We start from the raw sequence: 24,256 nt of genomic DNA on the forward strand, positions 1-24,256 counted from the left end.
GTGCTGTTTGCAGTTCTGAATGCTTCTTAGTGCCCCCTAGCTAGCTTTACAGGAGGTGGTGTTAAGGATAGGAGAAGAGGTCCTGGTATCAGATTCCCACCTTGCAGGTTCTGTAATGGTGAACTACCAACCAAACGTACACTGCAGAACTCCAGTGGTGGCTTGGTAATTCTGTTATGAAAATACAAGGTATGTGCACTGTGCTCACAAATGCAACATAACAACCTTGCTCTCACTACACAGGGGTGGTGTTAACGTGTTGTTGCTAGGCAATTTGATGTCATGGTAGCTAAGTGATTAGCATTCTTAGAAACATACTTCTCAGATCAAACATTCTTAGAATATTTGCTTTTATTATTATAACCTTGTACGGTCATCAAGTACTTAGCCTAGTCAGAGAGCATACATCTGACAATAAATCTCATCTGACAATATTAGTCTGCCCTCTACAGAACTTTCTCTCCTGTCCTTCGAACACCTCTCCTGTTCTCTCTAAGCATCAGGGACAGTGTCAGTAGTGACAGCTCTGCCTCTCTAAACAATACACAGAGAGCCTCACCTCAGTGGCCCATGACTGGATGTGACCACATCACACTGCCAGACACCACCTCAACACCATCCCTGGGAATCTGCCCTGCACTCAAAGCCACGCTGTCATAATGGATCCCAGTCTGGCACCGCTGACGTGTGTGTGGTGTGGTGTGTGTGCACCTGCGTGTCAACTTGAACGATCACCATTGTCAGTACATGAGGTGTTGACACCCATCAGCACCGCTGGCCAGATCTGACAATCACAAGGTTTGCCAGCGGCCCCCATAGAGAGATGAATGCCCACAGAACAGCAGGCTGGGTCTAAACTGTCCTGATGAGAGGTGTGTATGGAAAGTATGCCCACCTATCCATAACCTTACAGATCATCCCCTACTGCCGGGGTTACAGGGTGTAGTAGTTCCACTCCTCTGCAGAGACAGGCACTGTGGTTAATCTGCTTCTGGGCTAGCACCTCTGACATACACACTTGAGTGATTAAGTTGTGGCCCATCCATTATTGGGGGTCTGGATCAATGGGGTACTGAGAGGGACACCACAGACTTCTGCCCTCACACTACACAGCTCCCTCTGTGTGAGAGAGTGAGAGCGTCAGCCCTCAGACACTATCCATCTCCCTGAACACTCCAGGAGGAGGAGTGAAGGTGGCAGGAGGGGGAAAAGTGAAAAATGGAGACACCACAGACTCCTGCCCTCACAGGCTCTATCCATCCCCCCACTGGCCAGGGGGAAGAAGGAAGAACAAGAGTGGGTACAGTGCAGGAGGGAGGAGAGAGAAAAGAAAGCAAAGAGCCGAAGTGATTACAAAAATGACAGAAGAGGTCATTAGGACAAAGGAGAGTAGAGAACAAAGGGAATAATGATCAGAAAGGAGGAACACGTAGAGGACAGGGTTAGAGGAGAGAGTCTAGAGATCACACACAGATAGGCCCTAATGGAAGATGTCTATGTAATATAAAGCCATAATAACTTCATGCACAATTCCAGGCTAATTCAACATGACAGGCCTGTTCCTCCTCAGATCACTTCCTATAGCCTCTGGTTGCTAGGCTATTGGAGATCAAGGGACTGCCAGTCCACTCTGGTTTCATGGTGACGCTTCTCAGCGGTTAAAAGTAGCCTGCTGGTTATATAATACAGCCCCCTGTCTCATCTGTCAGAGGCTGAGCTCTGAGCTGACCACTTCAAGAGGACAGGGGGAGAAGGAGAGAGAGGAGAGAATGAGGAAGGAGGAAAGAGACAGGAGTGGAAGAGGGGGTAAGGGGGGCTGGCCTGCACCAATTACTAGAAAATAGAGTGATACAAATAAAGTCTGTGTGTGTCCATCAACCCTAAAGGATGAATTAAATGGTCTTTAGCAGGAACGGCTCACAACAGGGAAGCCATGGAATGAAAACACAATCATATCCTCAAGGCCACCAAGTACCCCTCTAACAACCCAACTCCCAAACTGTTCATTGGAATGGTTTGATTCCAATAAACTATAACATATTAAAAAAAGACATCGATGTCTTGAACACTGGCTGTGGAGAGAACCAGGCCACACCATGGGCTCCTACCATAGAGACACTAGTTAGGTTAAAGGTGAAACGTGATGTCAATTCCTTACCAACGAACGAACGAGAACAGAATGTGTTGTTACCTCGTGAGACTTGGAGGTCTGGGCCACAAAGCCTCCTCCGTGGTAGTGAACCAGGAGCCAGCGAGAAGGGGGGCTCTGCTTGGTCTTCATTCCCAGAGACAGGGAGATCGGACCCCCCTCAGAACGGGACAGGGACAGCAACGCCTCACTGTCCTACAGAGACAGACAGACAATCACTATCATAATCAAAAGGTAGAAAAATTCTGTTTTCACTTCAATTGCTACAGATATTAATTTGTCCGTTTGCTTTCCAGCTCTGTTGAACAATCCCTTCAGTCAGGATTAGCTGTGCGGTTTTTTCTCTGCTCCTGACTGTCCTTCCAGCTCCCCCAGAAACACACCATCCTCATTCCCATTCATTAACATTAGCAGGGAACAGCAGAGAGGCTTTCGCTTGTGTCCTCCACATAAAACAACAGCTCTTTGACTGAGCAGGATCAATGAGTGAGTTGAAAGTGTTGGCTGATATGTCTGGTTTAATACCAGACTACAGATGCTCAGCTCTGCTGTTCAATACCTCCCCAAATAAATAAATGTGTGTGTGTGTGTGTGTGTGTGTGTGTGTGTGTGTGTGTGTGTGTGTGTGTGTGTGTGTGTGTGTGTGTGTGTGTGTGTGTGTGTGTGTGTGTGTGTGTGTGTGTGTGTGGATTTAAAGGGATTAAGAGCCACGGATGAGCAGAGAAGACACTGTTGTTTACAACAGCTGCTCTCAGACAAAGGAAACGCAAACTAACAGAATCCCTTGATGTTCGAGCATTTCACGCAGGAAGAGGCTTCTCAACAGCTTGAAGCCAATTAATATGAGAAATACACACTGTCAGACTGCTGCTATTAAAGGTAGTACAGCGACAGCAGCACATTTTGATCTACCAGTTAAAAGGTTCTGCATGTCAGATTTGAAAGGTTAACAACAGTGAACTTTGATGTAGAATCAGCTGAGACTGGAATATAACCAGTATAAGACCAGGGTTGTATTCAATAGGAACCGAAGAACCAAGCAGGACCTACCTGCATTTGTCCAATACAAACTTGTTTACTTTGCAAAACGTTTTTCGATTATGCTTCTAGCCTTAATTTTCATGTTGATAACATATCTACAGTATTTCAATTTTTTATGTGTATAGTATTGCTTACTATTTTTTAATCTTTGTTTCCATTGAACGCGCCATAAAAATAAAGGCATTTAAATGTATTATATGAAAACTGCCTTCGCCCTCCTTTTTCATCACATATAAAGGTGGTTTAAAATGTGGCTTGAAATATCCGATCCCATGTACTTTTTGGCTGTTCGGGCGGCAGGAAAAGTACGATTTGAATCAGATATATATATATATATAAAAATAGGATAAGTAACTTCAAAATGGCAATATGAACAAGGCTTTAGTTACCTGCCCCTCCCTCAGCTCGTAGGAGATCAGCCTCATCTGCACGGGGCCAGGGCCGGTGTGGGCTGACGGAGCCTCTATGGTGACAGTGAGGTGCGGATTGGCCACCAGCGGGAGGTCAAAGGGCACAGGGGGCACTGAGAGGGCACGGTTCACCTTCACCTGGGTGGACGTCATACTGGCTAGACTCTGGGGACGAGTGGAAGGCAAGGAGGAAGAAGATTACTTTGTCATTGTCACAGATACACCGCAATGTTTCAGTCTTTTCCTTCAGGAGGAGGGACAAGAAAGAAAGAGTGAAGGCAGCGGGCAAATCAGATAAACATTCATAATTCACCACATCATTTCATTCTTTTGTTTTGAACTTCCGGTCATTTGTAGGTCAATAAACTTGACAAAAGACAAAGTTAAGAGCATCTCCTCATGGCAGGGAAGCATCCAGTAAAATCTAAACACAGTGACAGTATTACAAGCTCTAACTACGTAACTATGAGAGGCATGAAAGAGAGTCAAAATAGCCAACAGGACAAACGCTGAGACAAACACATGCAAGGGAAGAGTAATCTACCACTGAGCTGTACATCCCAGCGCAAGGGAAGAGTATTCTACCAGCCACCCATTCCAAGGTCCATCCAGAGTAGTCAGTGACTCACAGATAGAATCTCAGTCTCTGTGATGTTCCAGAAGGCCTTCCAGAAGTGGACGTCCAGGTTCTGAGTGATGCGTTCAAACTCCACCCCCCTTAGCTCTGGGTCGATGGCGTACTTCCCTGAGGTAAAGAAGGAGCTGGCTGCTACACCTGGAGACAGAAGATAGTGGAGAGATGGTTGTAGGAGGGAGGCAAGAAGGAGAGGGTGATAAAGATAGTTGCAGGTAAAAAAAGTGGGTCAAGGTAGTGGGTCAAGGTAGTGGAAGTGGCAGAGGGAAAAATGTATAGGTATGGATAAAGATGAATGAAAAGAAAAGAGACAGGGAAGAAGAGGGAGTGAGTAGCTAACATCAAATCACCACCTCACTGAGACAGAAACACAGGGAGGGGGAGGCAGAGACTGGAGGCAGTACATGCTAGGAGTGTCTGGATGGGACGGAGCAATGGTCACTTGTTGTCCAGGAGAGCTGAACTGTATGGCTATTTGTTCTGCCACAGCACTAAAACAGATTTGCCTAATCTAATTAAATCACCAAGACTTGGTCACTCTATCCCCATGGTCACCTATTAACCATGTCAAAGGCTGGCTCTATGTCCCAGACAGACTATAGCAGTGGCCAGGGGGACAGATACTCACCGTACGGTGCAATACCTCCTTCCTCCACTGGGACGCAGCATAGAGCACAAGACAGTGTTCGATCATATCGTTTGTGTGTGCTGTCACATCCTTCATAAAACAACAGGTGTAGAATAACAGTGAAATGCTTACTTGTGTGTGCTGTATGGAAAAGGTGTTTCTGTACTAAGTGTCCATATATCCATGACCTATGAAATGTTGGAATCATTTTAGACTAATGTCATTTGGGGATTAAGAAAGAATTTCAAATGTGTGTGTGGGTTAATGGGCAATGTAAGTAAGTCTCCCTTTAACCTCTCTTGGGTAGGGGGCAGTATATTCACCTCCGGATGAAATGCGTGCCCAAAGTAAACTGCCTGTTCCTCAGGCCCAGAAGCTAAGATATGCATGTATTTTGTAGATTTGGATAGGAAACACTAAAGTTTCAAAACCGGTTAAAACAATGTCTGACTATAACAGAACTGATATGGCAGGTGAAAACCTGAGAAAGATCCATTCAGGAAGTGGAATTATTTTCATGTGGCTGTTTTTCCAACTTAATGCCTATAGAGAATCCACTGGGTTAGGAATCAGATTGACATCTAGTGGAAGCCATAGGAACTGCAGTCTTTAGACATAGTTTCAGGCTTTTATTTTGAAAAACGCCAAGTAAACAGCCCTTTTGGTCAGAGGAACTTTGCAGACCTGATTCGACGAGCTCCGTTTGTTATTTTTCCTTTCTATTGAAAACTGTATTGCCCGGTTGAAATATTATTGATTATAAAGACAAACAACCTGAGGATTAGTTATAATCATTGTTTGATATGTTTCGACAAACCGGTACTCACCGGTACTCACCGGTACTTTTAGCATGTATTCGTCTGCCTGCTGTGACCGCCTTGGAGCCATTGGCCTTGATGCCCTTCCAGACTCCCCCTGCCTACCCAAGGATGCCAGAGGACAAAAATCCGTTAACCACCTAACTGAGGATCTCAATTTAACCTTGCGCAATACCCTAGATGCAGTTGCACCCCTAAACTAAAAAAATGTCTCATAAGAAACTAGCTTCCTGGTACACAGAAAATACCCGAGCTCTGAAGCAAGCTTCCAGAAAATTGGAACGGAAATGGCGCCACACCAAACTGGAAGTCTTCCGACTAGCTTGGAAGGACGGTACCGTGCAGTACCGAAGAGCCCTTACTGCTGCTCGATCATCCTAATTTTCTAACTTAATTGAGGAAAATAAGAACAATCCGAAATTCCTTTTTGATACTGTGGCAAAGCTAACTAAAAAGCAGCATTCCCCAAGAGAGGATGACTTTCACTTTAGCAGTGATAAATTCATGAACTTTGAGGAAAAGATTATGATTATTAGAAAGCAAATTACGGACTCCTCTTTAAACCTGCGTATTCCTCCAAACCTCAGTTGTCCTGAGTCTGCACAACCCTGCCAGGACCTAGGATCAAGAGAGACGCTCAAGTGTTTTAGTACTATATCTCTTGACACAACGATGAAAATAATCATGGCCTCTAAACCTTCAAGCTGTATACTGGGCCCTATTCCAACTAAACTACTGAAAGAGCTGCTTCCTGTGCTTGGCCCTCCTATGTTGAACATAATAAACGGCTCTCTATCCACTGGATGTGTACCAAACTCACTAAAAGTGGCAGTAATAAAGCCTCTCTTGAAAAAGCCAAACCTTGACCCAGAAAATATATAAAACTATCGGCCTATATCGAATCTTCCATTCCTTTCAAAATTTTTTGAGAAGGCTGTTGCGCAGCAACTCACTGCCTTCCTGAAGACAAACAATGTATACGAAATGCTTCAGTCTGGTTTTAGACCCCATCATAGCACTGAGACGGCACTTGTGAAGGTGGTAAATGACATTTTAATGGCATCGGACCGAGGCTCTGCATCTATCCTCGTGCTCCTAGACCCTGCTTTTGATACCATCGATCACCACATTCTTTTGGAGAGATTGGAAACCCAAATTGGTCTACACGGACATGTTCTGGCCTGGTTTAGATCTGATCTGTCGGAAAGATATCAGTTTGTCTCTGTGAATGGTTTGTCCTCTGACAAATCAACTGTAAATTTCTGTTTTAGGACCACTATTGTTTTCACTATACATTTTTCCTCTTGGGGATGTTATTCGAAAACATAATGTAAACTTTCACTGCTATGCGGATGACACACAGCTGTACATTTCAATGAAACATGGTGAAGCCCCAAAATTGCCCTCGCTAGAAGCATGCGTTTCAGACATAAGGAAGTGGATGGCTGCAAACTTCCTACTATTAAACTCGGACAAAACATAGATGCTTGTTCTAGGTCCCAAGAAACAAAGAGATCTTCTGTTGAATCTGACAATTAATCTTAATGGTTGTACAGTCGTCTCAAATAAAACTGTGAAGGACCTCGGCGTTACTCTGGACCCTGATCTCTCTTTTGAAGAACATATCAAGACCATTTCGAGGACAGCTTTTTTCCATCTACGTAACATTGCAAAAATCAGAAACTTTCTGTCCAAAAATGATGCAGAAAAATTAATCCATGCTTTTGTCACTTCTAGGTTAGACTACTGCAATGCTCTATTTTCCGGCTACCCGGATAAATAAACTCCAGTTAGTGCTAAATACGGCTGCTAGAATCCTGACTAGAACCAAAAAATTTGATCATATTAATCCAGTGCTAGCCGCTCTACACTGGCTTCCTGTCAAAGCAAGGGCTGATTTCAAGGTTTTACTGCTAACCTACAAAGCATTACATGGGCTTGCTCCTACCTACCTCTCTGATTTGGTCCTGCCGTACATACCTACACGTACGCTACGGTCACAAGACGCAGGCCTCCTAATTGTCCCTAGAATTTCTAAGCAAACAGCTGGAGGCAGGGCTTTCTCCTATAGAGCTCCATTTTTATGGAACGGTCTGCCTACCCATGTCAGAGACGCAAACTCGGTCTCAACCTTTAAGTCTTTACTGAAGACTCATCTCTTCAGTGGGTCATATGATTGAGTGTAGTCTGGCCTAGGAGTGGGAAGGTGAACGGAAAGGCTCTGGAGCAACGAACCGCCCTTGGCCGGTTCCCCTCTATCCACTGGGATTCTCTGCCTCTAACCCTGTTACGGGGGCTGAGTCACTGGCTTGCTGGGGCTCTCTCATGCCGTCCCTGGGGGGGGGTGCGTCACCTGGGTGGGTTGATTCACTGTTGTGGTCAGCCTGTCTGGGTTGGCGCCCCCCCCTTGGGTTGTGCCGTGGCGGAGAGCTTTGTGGGCTATACTCGGCCTTGTCTCAGGATGGTAAGTTGGTGGTTGAAGATATCCCTCTAGTGGTGTGGGGGCTGTGCTTTGGCAAAGTGGGTGGGGTTATATCCTTCCTGTTTGGCCCTGTCCGGGGGTGTCCTCGGATGGGGCCACAGTGTCTCCTGACCCCTCCTGTCTCAGCCTCCAGTATTTATGCTGCAGTAGTTTATGTGTCGGGGGGCTAGGGTCAGTTTGTTATATCTGGAGTACTTCTCCTGTCCTATTCGGTGTCCTGTGTGAATCTAAGTGTGCGTTCTCTAATTCTCTCCTTCTCTCTTTCTTTCTCTCTCGGACGACCTGAGCCCTAGGACCATGCCCCAGGACTACCTGACATGACGACTCCTTGCTGTCCCCAGTCCACCTGGCCATGCTGCTGCTCCAGTTTCAACTGTTCTGCCTTACTATTATTCAACCATGCTGGTCATTTATGAACATTTGAACATCTTGGCCACGTTCTGTTATAATCTCCACCCGGCACAGCCAGAAGAGGACTGGCCACCCCACATATGCTCTCTCTAATTCTCCCTTTCTTTCTCTCTCTCGGAGGACCTGAGCCTTAGGACCGTGCCCCAGGACTACCTGACATGATGGCTCCTTGCTGTCCCCAGTCCACTTGACTGTGCTGCTGCTCCAGTTTCAACTGTTCTGCCTTATTATTATTTGACCATGCTAGTCATTTATGAACATTTGAACATCTTGGTCATGTTCTGTTATAATCTCTACCCGGCACAGCCAGAAGAGGACTGGCCACCCCACATAGCCTGGTTCCTCTCTAGGTTTCTTCCTAGGTTTTGGCCTTTCTATGGAGTTTTTCTTAGCCATCCTGCTTGTACACCTGCATTGCTTGCTGTTTGGGGTTTTAGGCTGGGTTTCCGTACAGCACTTTGAGATATCAGCTGATGTACGAAGGGCTATATAAATAAATTTGATTTGATTTTGATTTGATTGGATTACTGAACAAAACGCACCAACAAAACTGAGTTTTTGGGACATAAAGAGGGACTTTATTTATTTACTGTGTAACTGGGAGTCTTGTAAGTGCAACCATATGAAGATCAAAGGTAAGTGTTGTATAGCACACTATTACTTATACCTAACATAAGGACAGGACATGAAACAGGAGTAGAAATTAGCGTGGACATTGTTTAATGGGTTTCACAGGAAGAACATTCCAACGTAGGTCAGCATTGGGGGGTTACAGGTGCCCTAACGGGACAAAAGTAGAATATCAATACACAACATATTCCTCCCCCTTTTAGCTTTGATCACTCATAAGGAAAAAGTAAAGTCACCGTTTTGCCTATTGTTTTCTTTTTAATATAAATTATCTTAATGTAAATAAATTAACTTTTCAGAATAACCTTTTCTAAACTAGGGATAGAGGGTAGACTGCCTCAGTCCCCAGACTTAACCCTAGGGTGTATTCTGCCCCAATGTCGGTGGTTAGTCTGAACTAAATAGTCAACCTGTCAGGTGGTTGTCTTTCTCATGCAGGGTAATAACGACGTACGAGTCTACAGTCACATTATCTCTGAGTCTGAGTGTTGATGGTGTATGCCCAGACTGGGGTGCAACAGTACCCCGAGTAGGCACTCTGGCTGTTTCAGGTGAGTCTGGAGCACTTTCCACATTCGTAGGTTGCTGCAGTGGATGTTCAGGTGATAGCCCATAGTCGTGGTAGGTCTCCAGTAGCTGCTCTTGGTTTGTCATTTGACAGGAGTCAGAGGTTGGTTCCTTGCAACAGTCGATCCACTTGTCTTCTCCATATGCAACCACTGTGGCTGGTCTCCACTTTGGACCTTTGCAGTAGTTCCGAGCAAGATCTCGCTCTCCAGCTATGAAGCTTCTGTGTTTTGCTTTGCTCCGTCTCTCCACCTGTGCTTGCGGTTGTGTCTGTACAACCGGTCTCGTCTTTGGAGGTCTCAGGAGGTCGAGTCGCGTGTGAAGCAGTCTTTTCATCATGGCTGACGCGGGGGCCATTTTGGTTGTAGCATGGGGAGTGTTTCTGTAAGTTAACAGGAGGTATTTAGACGCCTATTGAGGGAGCTGTTCCCTGGAGATGATTTCAAGCTTGCTTCATCGTTTGGACAAACCTTTCAGCGAGGCCTTTCGTTGCAGGGTGATACGGCGCTAACTTGATGTCCTGAATTCCATTTACTTCCATGAATGACCGGAATTCTTCAGACACCAGTTGGGGGCCATTATCATTAACGAGTTGCGTTGGCAAGCCGAAGTGACTGAAGATTGACCGTAGCTCTTCGATGGTTCTTTCAGCGGAGGTACTCTTCATCACTGTAACCTCAGGCCATTTGCTGTGTGCGTCAACTACGACTAAAAACATAAGATCCTCCAGTGGGCCTGCATAGTCTATGTGGACTCGCTGCCAAGGCTCCTCTGGGAAGTCCCATAGGTGTAGTGGCGCTAGCTGAGGCATGTTTCTTATCTTTTGACATGCAGAACATGAATTGACCTCGTCTTCGATAGCTGCGTCCAGACCTGGCCACAAAAAATGCTGCGTGCAATCTCCTTCATTCGCACCACGCCACAGTGCCCTGAATGGAGTTCTTCAAGCACCTGCCTTCTCAGTGGCGGCGGTATGATGACTCGAAAACCCCATAGCAAGCATCCAAACTGAACTGTGAGTTTGTTTCTCCTCACTTGGTAAGGTTGTAGGCTGTCCAACATGTCTCCTTTTCCTCAAGTGACAATGTTCACGACCTCAGACATCACTGGATCAGTGTGGGTGACCTTTTCCACTTGGACAGAAGTAACTGGGACATTCGTCACTTCCTTGAAGTAGAAGATTTCAGCTTGGGAGTGCTCAGTGTGTGCGATAGGTAAGGGAAGCCTTGAGAGGCCGTTTGCATTGCAGTAACATGTCTCCTTTTCCTCAAGTGGCAATGTTCACGACCTCAGACATCACTGGATCAGGGTGGGTGACCTTTTTCACTTGGACAGAAGTAACTGGGACATTCGTCACTTCCTTGAAGTAGAAGATTTCAGCCTGGGAGTGCTCAGTGTGTGCGACAGGTAAGGGAAGCCTTGAGAGGCCGTCTGCATTGTAGTGCTGCTCAAACCTTCTGTACTTGATATCGTACTGGTGAGCAGATAACAATAACGACCATTGCTGCATGCAAGCGACGGAATGCCGGTGGTGTGGGGACCAAAGATGGAGGTGAGGGGTCTATGGTCCGTCAGCAGTGTGAATCAACGGCCAAACAGAAACTGATGAAATTTCTTAACTCCAAACACAAGGACGAGTGCTTCACGCTCTATCTGTGCATAATTGCTCTCGGCTTTACTTAAGGTTCGTGATGCGAAAGCAATTGGCCTTCACCTGATGGCATGATGTGTGAGACAACCGCACCAACGCCATAAGGCAATGCATCACATGCCAACTGTAATGGCAAGTTGGTGTTGAAGTGGGTTAGGGCCTCTGAGCTAAGGCTTTTTTCACTTTCTTGAAAGCCTCCTCACATCTGTCTGTCCACTTCCACTGTTTGGTTGTGTTCAAAGGTACATGCAGTGGCTTTAACATGTTAGCTTGGTTTGGCACAAAGATTGTGTAGTATGTCAGTAGTCCTAAGAATGATCTCAGCTGACTCACGTTCTGTGGGGATGGAGCTTCCACAACAGCCTTCACCTTCGATGGCATGGCCCAGGTACTCAGAGGACCGGAAAAACTCGCATTTGTCCTTCCAGAACCTCAGACCGTACTCCTCCAATCTCTGTAGTGTAGCGTTCAGGTTTCTCAGGTGCTCCTGCTCATCTTTGCCAGTGATGAGTAGATCGAGGTAACATTGGACCCCAGTGAGCCCGCTGAGTATCTAGTCCATAGCTCTCTGAAACAAGGCCGGAGCTGAGGGGATTCCAAATGGAAGCCTCCGGTACCTGTGCAGTCCTTTGTGAGTCACTATGGTCAACAGTTCTTGTGACTCTTGGTCCACATGCATCTGTAGATAGACTTATGTCAGGCCCATCTTACTGAATTTTTGTCCTCTAGCTAAACCAGAAGTGGTTGTCAATGAGGGGTAGTGGATATTTTTCCGAGTGATCAATCTTTTTCTATGACTGGAACAACGGGTGTAGTCCATTCACTAACATTCACTGGATCCAATACTCCACTCTCGACTCGTCTGTTTAGCTCAATTTCAACTTTTGGTTTTATGGCGTATGGGACAAGTCTAGCTTTGAAGCATTTTGGCTTGCTGTCTGGTTTCAGTCAGTTGAACTGTTATGTCCTTTATTCTGCCATGGTCTCCTTTGAACACATCTGCGTGTTTCCTCACTATCCCTTGTAGGTTGGTGTCCTCTTTTGCAACCATGTGAATTTCCTGCCAGTTTAGTTTGATCTTTTCCAGCCATGTGCGTCCTAGCAATGCTGGATGGTTGCCTTTCACAATGTAAAGTGGTAGCTTTACCTTCTGTTTGTTGAGCTCCACTGTAACAATCACGCTTCCGCTCACTGTATGTTTTCAGAGTCATCTTTGTGGGCTGTAGTGTAAGGTGATGTGGTTTCTCCTTGTATACAGCCTCAGACAGCAAAGATATGGCTGCTCCAATGTCTACTTGCATCCGTACTGCGTTTCCATCCAGTAGCGGTGTCACCCAGTACCCGTATCCATTGTCTGAAATGAACATAACATGCAAAGATTCCTCCCCTTCAGACACTTTGTTCATCCTCTGTGTGCTCCATTTTATGCACTTTCTTTTTGTACTTCCTGAAGTGGCTTTTCCTTTGTTCAGTACTTTTGTTTGATTGCGTCTTTTGGTTTTTACATGCACGTTCGATGTGACCCTTTTATCCACAACTTCTGCAGTCTAAGTGTTTGCACCAACACTCCTCTGCTTGGTGACGTGGTTTCCCACAGCAATAGCATGGCTTCCCACCTCCTGCCTTGTTTTTTAACCACGTAGACACCTTATGCACTTTGGTCGATGTACTTAGCTGTTGTGCGTCTTTATTTGCCATTTCCAATGACGTACTCAACATTACAGAGAGCAATAGAAGTTACTCTCAGTCAAAAGGAGTTTCTGAATTGCCTCGCGGCGCATGCCACACACTAACCTATCACGTATAGGGTCACACATTGCTCGCCCCAAATTCACAGTTTTCAGATTACTGTTTCAAACAGCCACAAACTGAGATAGATTCCCTCTCCTCTTGATTTCTCTTATGAAACCGGAATCTCTGCAATTATCAGTGGTTTGGGAGAATGTCCTTTTAATCACCTGGTTTTTCAGGCATTACTAGGCTACGCAGTAGATTGAATGTTTTTCCTCCCATAAGTCAAAAATGTTGGCACAACAACATCTGCTTTAATTTCATTTGCCAGCACAAAGTACTCAATACGTTCTTGGTAAGAACTCCATTGTTCTACAGATTCATCAAATGTTCCTACATTTCCAATCAATGCAGACATTTTCAATTATTTTTCTTTCTCACACTTTTCAGACGGTCCCGTACTCCCAGACCCTTTTCTTTTTTAACTCACGCTGACTTCACTTTCTCCCGCAGCGAAATTCTTTCTATCCCTCGAGGCCGTGACATCAAAGGCTAGCTAGCATCACTCAACTGGTTAGCTCCACGTTTTGTTTGAGTCTTCCTACAGCGGAATTTTTTATTTTTTTTAACTCAGACTTTCTGCAGAAGATGAGCACAAATGTGAGAACGTTTCTTCCTCGTCTCCAGTTTCGTTGTATAGCACACTGTATTACTTACACAACTAATAAAAGGCCAGGACATGAGAAGGGGAGTCGAAATTAACGAGAGCATTGTTTAATGCGTTTCACAGGAAGACCATTCCAAGCATTTCAATGTAGGTAAGCCAAGGAGAGTTACAGGTGCCCTAAAGGGACAAAACTAGAATATCAAAACACAACATTAAGGGGTTCATTTTAAATCGCCATTTCTGACTTTTGACTCCTCTACCTGGCTGGAAAATGCTTGTATGCTTGTGTGCTGGGCACTGTCCTCAGATAATCGCATTGTATGCTTTCGCCGTAAAACCTTTTTGAAATTTGACACAAGGCTGAATTAACAAGAAGTTCATCTTTAAACCGATGTAACACACTTGTATGTTTTATTAATTTTTATTATGGGTATTTCTTATGGGTATTTCTGACCAGGCCACGCTATTTCTGGCCAGGCCACGCTTCCCACATACCTTAGCGGTTAACCTCTTGGTGTTAGGGGGCAGTATTTTAATTTTGGGGGGAAAAGTTCCCGTTTTAAACGGGATATTTTGTCAGGAAAAGATGCTAGAATATGCATATAATTGACAGCTTTGGATAGAAAGCACTAACGTTTCAAAACTGTAAAGATATTGTCTGTGAGTATAACAGAACTGATGTTGCAGGCGAAAGCCTGAGAAAAATCCAATCCGGAAGTGCCGCAGGTTTTGAAAGCTCTGCGTTCCAATGACTCCCTCTTCAGCTGTGAATGTACCATCAACGAGCTTACGCTTTCTACGTATTCCCCAAGGTGTCTACAGCATTGTGACGTAGTTTTACGCATTTCTGTTGAAGAATAGCCGTAGGCGGCCACATTGCGTAAGTGGTCACATGGTGGCTCCAAGAGAGATTCTCGCGTAAAATACAGAGGTAGCCATTACTCCAATCGGTCCTAGTGAAAAACTAATTGTCCCGCCGGATATATTATCGAATAGATATTAGAAAAACACCTTGAGGATGGATTCTAAACAACGTTTGCCATAGTTCTGTCGATATTATGGAGCTAATTTGGAATATTTTTCGGTGTAGTGGTGACCTCGATTTCCGGGCGATTTCTCAGCCAAACGTGAAGAACAAACGGAGCTATTTCGCATACAAAAATAATCTTTTGGGAAAAAATGAACTTTGGCCTTCTACCTGGGAGTCTCGTGAGTGAAAACATCTGAAGTTCATCAAAGGTAAACGATTTAATTTTGATTGCTTTTCTGATTTCCGTGACAAGGTTGCCTGCTGCTAGCAAGGCATAATGCTATGCTAGGCTATGATCAACTTACAAATGCTTGTCTAGCGTTGGCTGTAAAGCATATTTTGAAAATCTGAGATGACAGGGTGATTAACAAAAGGCTAAGCTGTGTTCCAATATATTTCACTTGTGATTTTCATGAATAGGAAGATTTATGTCCGTTGCGTTATGCTAATCAGATGATGACAACAGTCCCGTTCACGGGATGGGGTGTCACTACAGGTTAATGATGTATTGTATCTAGCATTGATATTCACCCTCACAATCCCTTCACGTCGACTGAGTTGCCATGTCAGTAGAATGGTTTAGGATTTAAATGAGAATTTATTAATGATTGAGTGGCTTTTGTTTCCATCAATAGGGAGGTTTGCTGGAGCCACTGACCAATGCCTGACTGGTGGCGCCTGTAGTTCTCTCCGAAGGCCACTAGGCCGATGGCTATGGTCTGCAGACAGGGACGGATGGCTGGAGTGAACTTGAAGAGAAGAGAGACATGAACACAAATCATGACAAAATATTTTTCCCTGAGGCTAACCAAAAGTGCCTCAGTCATTCCAAAAGTATTCCTCCCTCCAAATCTCCCCCCTACCTGGAATCCAAGGCAGCGTCCGTAGAAGCAGCCCTTGTGCATGGAGGAGTACTCCCGGACAAAGCTCTGGCTGAGGCCGCTCTCCTCGTGGAAAAAGAGGTTCCCGTGGCTATTGTCGTGCAGCAGTCGCTGGGCCAGGTAGAGCAGGGCTCTCAGCTGACATAGGGCCGAGCAGTAGGCCTCCATCTCCCCTGCGTTGTGGGCCGTCCGAAAGAAGATGCTGCGTCGGTTGGTGGAGATGTAGCGCCCCTTGTGGATGATGTGGAGAATGCAGCAGCGCACCACCTAGGAGAGGGGTGGGAGGAATAAGAGAAGGGAGTGAAAGAAATAGGGGGAGGAGGAAAAGTGCTTGTGTGAGAGATAGAAATAACATTAAAAAAAGAGAATGTCAGAGCAAAAAACAACAGGTACAGAAAAGGAGTGTGAGAGACCATAAAAAAAGGTGGAGACAGAAATTCAGACTACTAATAGAGGTAAGCAGCTGGCAGAGAGGTGGTCATGATTTCTCATCAATAAAAGAGGGATCCTGAAAAGGTTATATCGTGACACTCAATCAATTGGTAGCAAAAAAAGAAAAAAGCAGAAATAAAAATAAACTTGAGGCATACGATGCTGGTGTTGAGTTTTCCCCAATTTTGAGGTCGTCAGGCACACACACACATATGCACTAAGGACGCTCAAAAACACACTCAGTCAATCTCTCTTAACTAGGGAGTTGTCACACATACAGACAAACAAACCCTGCCATTCTACCTTGACTAGAGAGCGGTATCCGTTGGCTGGTATGTGTGGGTCAAAGTCAAAGTGGTGGTAGACAGCAGCAAAGCCGGAGATGACAGGTTCCAGGCTGCGGGCGTGCTCCTGGATCAGGGTCATGGTGTCCACCATTCGCTGTGCCGCGCCCCCCCTGGGCCCCCTTACAACCCTCAGAGAAGAACGTAGCATTCTCCTCACACACACTGTACAGGGCAGTAAACACCGCATTTGTGTCCATCACTGGGGGGGGGGGGGGGGGGAAGAGGGAAACAAAATCAGCAAGCAACACCATACAAAGACTGATCCTGTCTTATTCCCCCCCAAAATAGGCTATAATACTCACTTCATTCAAATGGCTAACCCACTATAGCCAGCCTTATACAACAGGTGATTTGGAGTAAAAGTATCCCATGACATACTATACAACATACACATAGCCACATTCAGAAAAACAGACATTGTTTGCATCATTACCCTAGCAATGCAATACTGCTGTTACTAGGGTGGCACATTTTGGGTAATATTCAGAGGTGGAAAATTTCCATGGGAATATATGGGAATTAATATTAATACCTTTTAAATGTCGATGTTTCTTGCTTTGGAGATATTTACCATATCACATGGAGCCCGAAACAAACCTTTTACCTTATCATAAGTAAACTATTGCAAATGATTAAATCCTTCCAATAGAAATAAAAACACTTAGTTACGAATTGAACGAGTTGACTTCACATGGAATGATTTCACTGAACAAAAGGGAATATTGAATGATCCATCGCATCTCCCAAAAACATTTTCAACATACATCTGTAAAATGATAACCAACGCTTTAGAGAGGAAGACGGTCCAGAAACTGTCTTCCATGACCTTCTTGATGTCCACCTCTTGAACATCAGACTGAGGCCTCATCTTCACTGTCACTTTCCAACCCTGTTGAATATGGCTCGTTGTCAGGCTCAAAAAGCCTCAAATTTGCCTGGATGGCCACCAATGGCCACTAATTTTTCAACCCTTGTATTGGTCAGCCTGTTGCGTGCTATGGTGTGTGTGTTCCCAAACAAGGACCAGTTGCGCTCTGAGGTGGCTGATGTTGGTGGGATTTGGAGGATGATGGAGGCAACAGGGGAAGGAGCCTCAGATCCACAAAGTCCCTTCCACCAGGTGGCTGATGAGAGATGTTGGCACGACTGTTATATTGCATCTCCATCCCAAAGCCTTTGCCTGGAAGTGTACTTTTCCAGACTGCCAAGAACCTTGCCTTCATCCAGGCCAAGGTGGCGAGACACAGTAGTGATGACACCATAGACCTTGTTGATCTCTGCACGAGACAGGATGCGCTTGCCAGCAAACTTTGGGTCCAACATGTACGCTGCGGCGTGTATGGGCTTCAGGCAGAAGTCTTTACACCTTTTGGTGTATTTCAGAACAGCAGTTTCCTCTGCTTGGCGCAACAGTGAAGTGAGCAGGGCAGTACGGATTTCTTCTCTTACGTCTACAAGCAGAGTCTGATGGCATTGTCTCCCTCAATCCATTTAATGGCTACTGCTATAGATTTCAGGAGTTTCAGGCCGCTTACCACTCTCTCCCAAAATACATAATCTGGGAGGATCCTGTTGATGGGGCTGTCCATATCAACAGATTGATACGAACATTTATTGGAGACTCCTTCCCCTCCAGAAGACTGCCAAACATGACAACACCACCCCAACGGGTGTTGCTGGGCAGCTTCAATGTGGTGCTCTTATTCTTCTCACTTTGCTTGCAGGGGTAGATTGCTGCTATAATTTGACCCTTCACATACCTAACCATTCCCTTGGCTCTCTTGTAGAGTGTATCCATTGTTTTCAGTACCATGATGTCCTTGAGGAGCAGATTCAATGCATGAGCCATGTGATGTGAGGGTAGGACACCCACACTTTAGACCAAGCAGTCTTCATGTTCGCAGCACTGTGTCACCCGTGAAAATACGTTCTGTGGTCCAAGGTCATTGATGACTGCCTTCAGCTCATCTGCAACGTAGAGACCGGTGTGCCTGTCCCTTGTAGAATACTGGTTGAGGGGAGATGATAAAGCTAATTATTCCTTGCACACAAACATCCATAAATCCAAGCTTCATTCCTCTAAGACAGTCATGTAATCATCAGAGATGATTGCAATACAGTCTGCTTGCTCTATGATTTGCTTGACCTTCACCTGAACTCTGGTTGGAGGGGTGTATGCTGTTCAGAAATCTCTTCCAATACACATTGCCTGTGAGCATCAGAGGTGAACCAGTTGCATACACAGCTCGAGCAAGACATTCATCAGCATCTCTGCCTACGTTCCTCCATTGAGTAAAAAAAACTTCTGATTCAAGGAGGACTGTTGCTATCGATAAGATGTCAGATTCATAATTTTTACTTCTAATAGAAGTATATGGACTTCTGTCAGAGGTTGCTTGTTGTGAGCGCTGAGGGAACTTTATGCACCTGGTCAGATATTTCTGCATCTTTGTTGCATTCTTCACATATAATTTGGCACAGTATTTGCAAGTATACACAGCTTTTCCTTCTACATTAGCTGCAGTGAAATGTCTCCACACATCAGATAGGAAAAAGCCAAGGGCACTGTAAAGATTAGAAAAAGATTTTAAAAATATATATATTTTTTTTTAAATACCATTCCATGTACAGATAAATAGTTAAGGGGTTAGATTAAACTCCTTTGTAAGATAAATTGTTTAATATTAAACAAGGAAACAGGTGAATTAACACTCAGTTAGCAGGCTCGAGCAAGGTAAAAACCCACATGGTAGCAAAAACTGACTAGCAGAAATTGTTAACATTAGAAATTATTTAAACACTTTTCTGTAGGCTACTATTTACTAGTTATCAAAAAAATCATGTATATCATAAAATATATTCACCCAAATCAGTATTTTAGTCAAAACTTATTAGAAAGCATGTAGTCCTTGGCTCAGACAGTGTAGTAGTGTGGGCTCAATAGCATCTCATTAGTGTGCAATATCTTGTGAATCAGCTGTATATGTGATGGAAGAGTGTACTGCACATGTGATGGAAGAATACATTGTGCATGCCGAGGGTTGCAATTCAAATGGGAATAGTTTAACCAAAATATGCAACAAGACCTAGAATTGCCTTGTGTATCCCACAAAAAAAAGGTTCATGGTTATAAGCTAACTTTCTTGATGAATTTAAGCAAAATTCCCCAAATTCCCCGGTTGAACTTCCCATGGACAATTCCCAGAATGTTTGACCCTTTGCAACCCTAGCGGTTCCAGATCCACAGTAATCTGCCACTGTAAAAAGCATTGAGACATTACGACATTTGCAACATTGAAATTCTCCACTGGGTACTGTAATAACGAATGTGTCGAGAGTCGGGACAAGACAAAGCTTCTCTCTGCCGGTCTAAATCATGAATCAGCATAGCTTTTCTGGATATATACACAAAGATGTTAATAGAAAAACAGGTCAAATGAAACAAAAATGCAGCTCGTTTGCAGTCTTTCAACTTCAGTCTGAAGTGATTGTGTTAAGTGTGTAGCTAGCAAGGGGGAAGAGCCTCCATAGCAACCATTTTTGGGTAGTTGTGCTTTACATGGCAGTCAGAAAGAGACCATGTCACAGCCATGATAAATGTCCTAACACATGGCCTCATGTATTATTGCTTAAGTATAAAAGCTGATTGAGTGAAATGTTGCGCAAGCTGAGAAAACTAAATCCAAGCTTCATTCCTCTAAGACAGTCATGTAACAGGAGCAGAGAGCAAGTGGTGGAACACACCGTGTTGCTGTCTTCCCAACTCTTGTCTTTCCACTCTTATGGTCCCCAAGGGAGATACATGACTGAAACAATTTATGAGGAGATTATCAAACAGAGTAACCATGCATTAACAGTGAACTGAACTGCCATCCAAGCAATTAAAACCTAACGCCCTGGTGGACTCCTTGTTGAGTAGCCAGGCTGCCTGCTGTATTGTTTTCTAGTGAGCCACCTGAGATCAGTTTCCACAGCAGAGGCACAGGGCAGAGCAGCCCAGGTGACACAGGTACTTACTGTATAGAATGACGAAGCTGGAGAGAGAGCAGAACAAGGGGAACAACTACGCCAAGTCTCAGAGCGAGTGACGTTTGAAACACTATTAGCATGCACCCCGCTAACTAGCTAGCCATTTCACATCGTTTACACCAGCCTAATCTCGGGAGTTGATAGGCTTGAAGTCATAAACAGCGCAATGCTTGAAGCATTGCGAAGAGCTGCTGGCAAACGCACAAAAGTGCTGTTTGAATGAATGCTTACGAGCCTGCTGGTGTTTACCGTCGCTCAGTCTGACTGCTCTAGCAAATCATAGACATAATGACACAGAAATACGAGCCTCGGGTCATTAATATGGTCGAATCCGGAAACTATCATTCCGAAAACAAAACTTTTATATTTCAAGTGATATACGGAACCGTTCCATATTTTATCTAACGGGTGGCATCTGTAAGTCTAAATATTGCTGTTACATTGCACAACCTTCAATGTTATGTCATAATTACGTAAAATTCTGACAAATTAGTTCGCAATTTGACTCTGCGTGCAATGAACGAATGCAAGAGAAGTGACACAATTTCACCTGGTTAATATTGCCTGCTAATCTAGATTTATTTTAGCTAAATATGCAGGTTTAAAAATATATGTGTATAGATTTTAAGAAAGGCATTGATGTTTATGGTTAGGTACACAGTGGAGCAACGACAGTCCTTTTTCATGAATGCGCACTGCATCGATTATATGCAATGCAGGACACGCTAAATAAACTAATATCATCAACCATGTGTAGTTATAACTAGTGATTATGATTGATTTACTGTTTTTTTATAAGATAAGTTTAATGCTAGCTTAACAACTTACCTTTGCTTCTTACTGTATTCGCGTAACAGGCAGGCTCCTCGTGAGGCAGGTGGTTAGAGTGTTGGACTAGTTAACCGTAAGGTTGCAAGATTGAATACCCGAGCTGACAAGGTAAAAGAAAAACTGTTATTCTGCCCCTGAACAAGGCAGTTACCCCACCATTCCTAGGCCGTCATTGAAAATAAGAATGGGTTCTTAACTGACTTGCCTCGTTAAATAAAGTTGTAAAAATATTTATATTTAAAAAAATAAAATCTGAATAGCACAGGGAGAAAGTGATATGGACAGTTACAAAGAGGAGAAGAATACTGATTGAGTGAATGTGGCAAAAGGACGAGTGGCAGACAAATTCTTTCAGATCAACCTTCTCGGACAACACACACACTTATGATCATACTAAAAACGCAGGATGACCAAACATGTACTCGCGGACCACACACGTTTTCCTTCACCACTGCTGGTGTACAGCTCAGTGTCCGCCTCAGTCATTTAGCGGTGGTGGAACGCCACGGGCAAAATCATTTCTGCCACGCCCCCAAAAAATATGTAACATAAAAATTAAAGTATGCCGAGGCACACTGAAGGCAAGATGCTAGAACAGACCTCATTTACTATTCCTCTGCTAACTAAACGAGTAATGAATAGAAAAATAACAACCCCATAGTATAACAAATGATCCATTTACCTAGTTCTGCTTGTTCTTGTGCGTTCTATGCAAGATACACCATAAATACAAACGTGGACACCCCTTCAAAATAGAAGACACGCCATGCAATCTCCATAGACAAACATTGCCAGAAGAACAGCCTTATTGAACAGTTCAGTGACTTTCACAGTGACACCATCATAGGATGCAACTATCCAACAAGTCCGTTTGTAAAATGTCTGCCCTTGCTAGATCTGCCCCGGTCAACAGTAAGTGAAAAAAATAGTGACAAATGATTCTGTGAGAAGTACAGGCACAAGGTGTATCACAGAGTACACTAAACATTATGAACACCTTCCTAATGTTGAGTTGGCTTGATGTCCTTTGGGTGATGGACCATTCTTGATACACATGGGAAACTGTTGAGTGTGGGGAAACTGTTGAGTGTGAAAATAAAGCAGCATTGCATTGCATTTATTGGCACAAATTGGTGCACCTGGCACCTACTACCATACCCTGTTCAAAGGCACTTAGTGGGGGGAAAAGTATTTAGTCAGTCACCAATTGTGCAAGTTCTCCCACTTAAAAAGATGAGAGAGGCCTGTAATTTTCATCATAGGTACACTTCAACTATGACAGACAAAATGAGGGGAAAAAAATCCAGAAAATAACATTGTAGGATTTTTTATGAATTTATTTGCAAATTATGGTGGAAAATAAGTATTTGGTCACCTACAAACAAGCAAGATTTCTGGCTCTCACAGACCTGTAACAACTTCTTTAAGAGGCTCCTCTGTCCTCCACTCGTTACCTGTATTAATGGCACCTGTTTGAACTTGTTATCAGTATAAAAAACACCTGTCCACAACCTCAAACAGTCACACTCCAAACTCCACTATGGCCAAGACCAAAGAGCTGTCAAAGGACACCAGAAACAAAATTGTAGCCCTGCACCAGGCTGGGAAGACTGAATCTGCAATAGGTAAGCAGCTTGGTTTTAAGAAATCAACTGTTGGAGCAATTATTAGGAAATGGAAGACATACAAGACCACTGATAATCTCCCTCGATCTGGGGCTCCACGCAAGATCTCACCCCGTGGGGTCAAAATGATCACAAGAACGGTGAGCAAAAATCCCAGAACCACACGGGGGGACCTAGTGAATGACCTGCAGAGAGCTGGGACCAAAGTAACAAAGCCTACCATCAGCAAGCACATTGAAGATGAAACGTGGCTGGGTCTTTCAGCATGACAATGATCCCAAACACACCGCCCGGGCAATGAATGAGTGGCTTCGTAAGAAGCATGTCAAGGTCCTGGAGTGGCCTAGCCAGTCTCCAGATCTCAACCCCAAAGAAAATCTTTGGAGGAAGTTGAAAGTCAGTGTTGCCCAGCAACAGCTCCAAAACACCACTGCTCTAGAGGAGATCTGCATGGAGGAATGGGCCAAAATACCAGCAACAGTGTGTGAAAACCTTGTGAAGACTTGCAGAAAACATTTGACCTCTCATTGCCAACAAAATGTATATAACAAAGTATTGAGATAAGTATTTGGTCAATAACAAAAGTTTATTTTCCACCATAATTTGCAAATATTTTGTCTGTCATAGTTGAAGTGTACCTATGATGAAAATGACTCATCTTTTTAAGTGGGAGAACTTGCACAATTGGTGACTGACTAAATACTTTTTTGCCCCACTGTAATCTTTTGTCTTGCCCATTCACCCTCTGAATGCAACACATACACAATCCTTGCATCAATTGTCTCAAGGCTTAAAAATCTTTAACCCGTCTCCTCCCCTTCATCTACACTGATTGAAGTGGATTTAACAAGTGACATTAGGTTGTGTATATTCACTGTGTTTATGCAAGTTTGAGACAATTCCTCAATACTTGCTAAATAGTAGAGATCACATTTGGGATCAAGCTCATGATTTGCCCATTGCAAATGCAAAAAGGCTGAAGCATAGGGTTACCCATTTATTTATTTATAGCCACTACAGGTGATATTTCTTATTGCTAACAGCATACCTGATAATATGGACCAACCTATATGCAAGATCCAATATGTAAAAATGATTTGAAATAATTTTACGAATACTATTGGGAGGTGTTCTGGAGGTGGAAATTATATTTCTGATGGTGTTATTTTATTTTAATTCATTTTGGAATAGAATGTCATTTTATAAAGTCAGCAGAACAGCTTCTCAGAGATGTACTACCTAAACTTGTGCAATTTGCTCAC

The 24,256-nt window shown here is 44.0% G+C and overlaps 1 protein-coding gene across 1 annotated transcript in view; it reads right to left on the minus strand.

Moving 5' to 3' along the window:
- Positions 1–24,256, minus strand: part of LOC123998047 (hormone-sensitive lipase-like) — a 46,478-nt gene that overhangs the window by 8,337 nt on the left and 13,885 nt on the right. Inside the window, 7 exon segments of the mRNA XM_046302880.1 lie at positions 2,192–2,344; positions 3,580–3,765; positions 4,230–4,375; positions 15,508–15,598; positions 15,713–15,997; positions 16,466–16,618; positions 16,620–16,708. Coding sequence (XP_046158836.1) covers positions 2,192–2,344; positions 3,580–3,765; positions 4,230–4,375; positions 15,508–15,598; positions 15,713–15,997; positions 16,466–16,618; positions 16,620–16,708 — 1,103 coding nt within the window.

The sequence above is a fragment of the Oncorhynchus gorbuscha genome, linkage group LG15, assembly GCF_021184085.1.
Source record: "Oncorhynchus gorbuscha isolate QuinsamMale2020 ecotype Even-year linkage group LG15, OgorEven_v1.0, whole genome shotgun sequence".
NCBI lineage: Eukaryota > Metazoa > Chordata > Actinopteri > Salmoniformes > Salmonidae > Oncorhynchus > Oncorhynchus gorbuscha.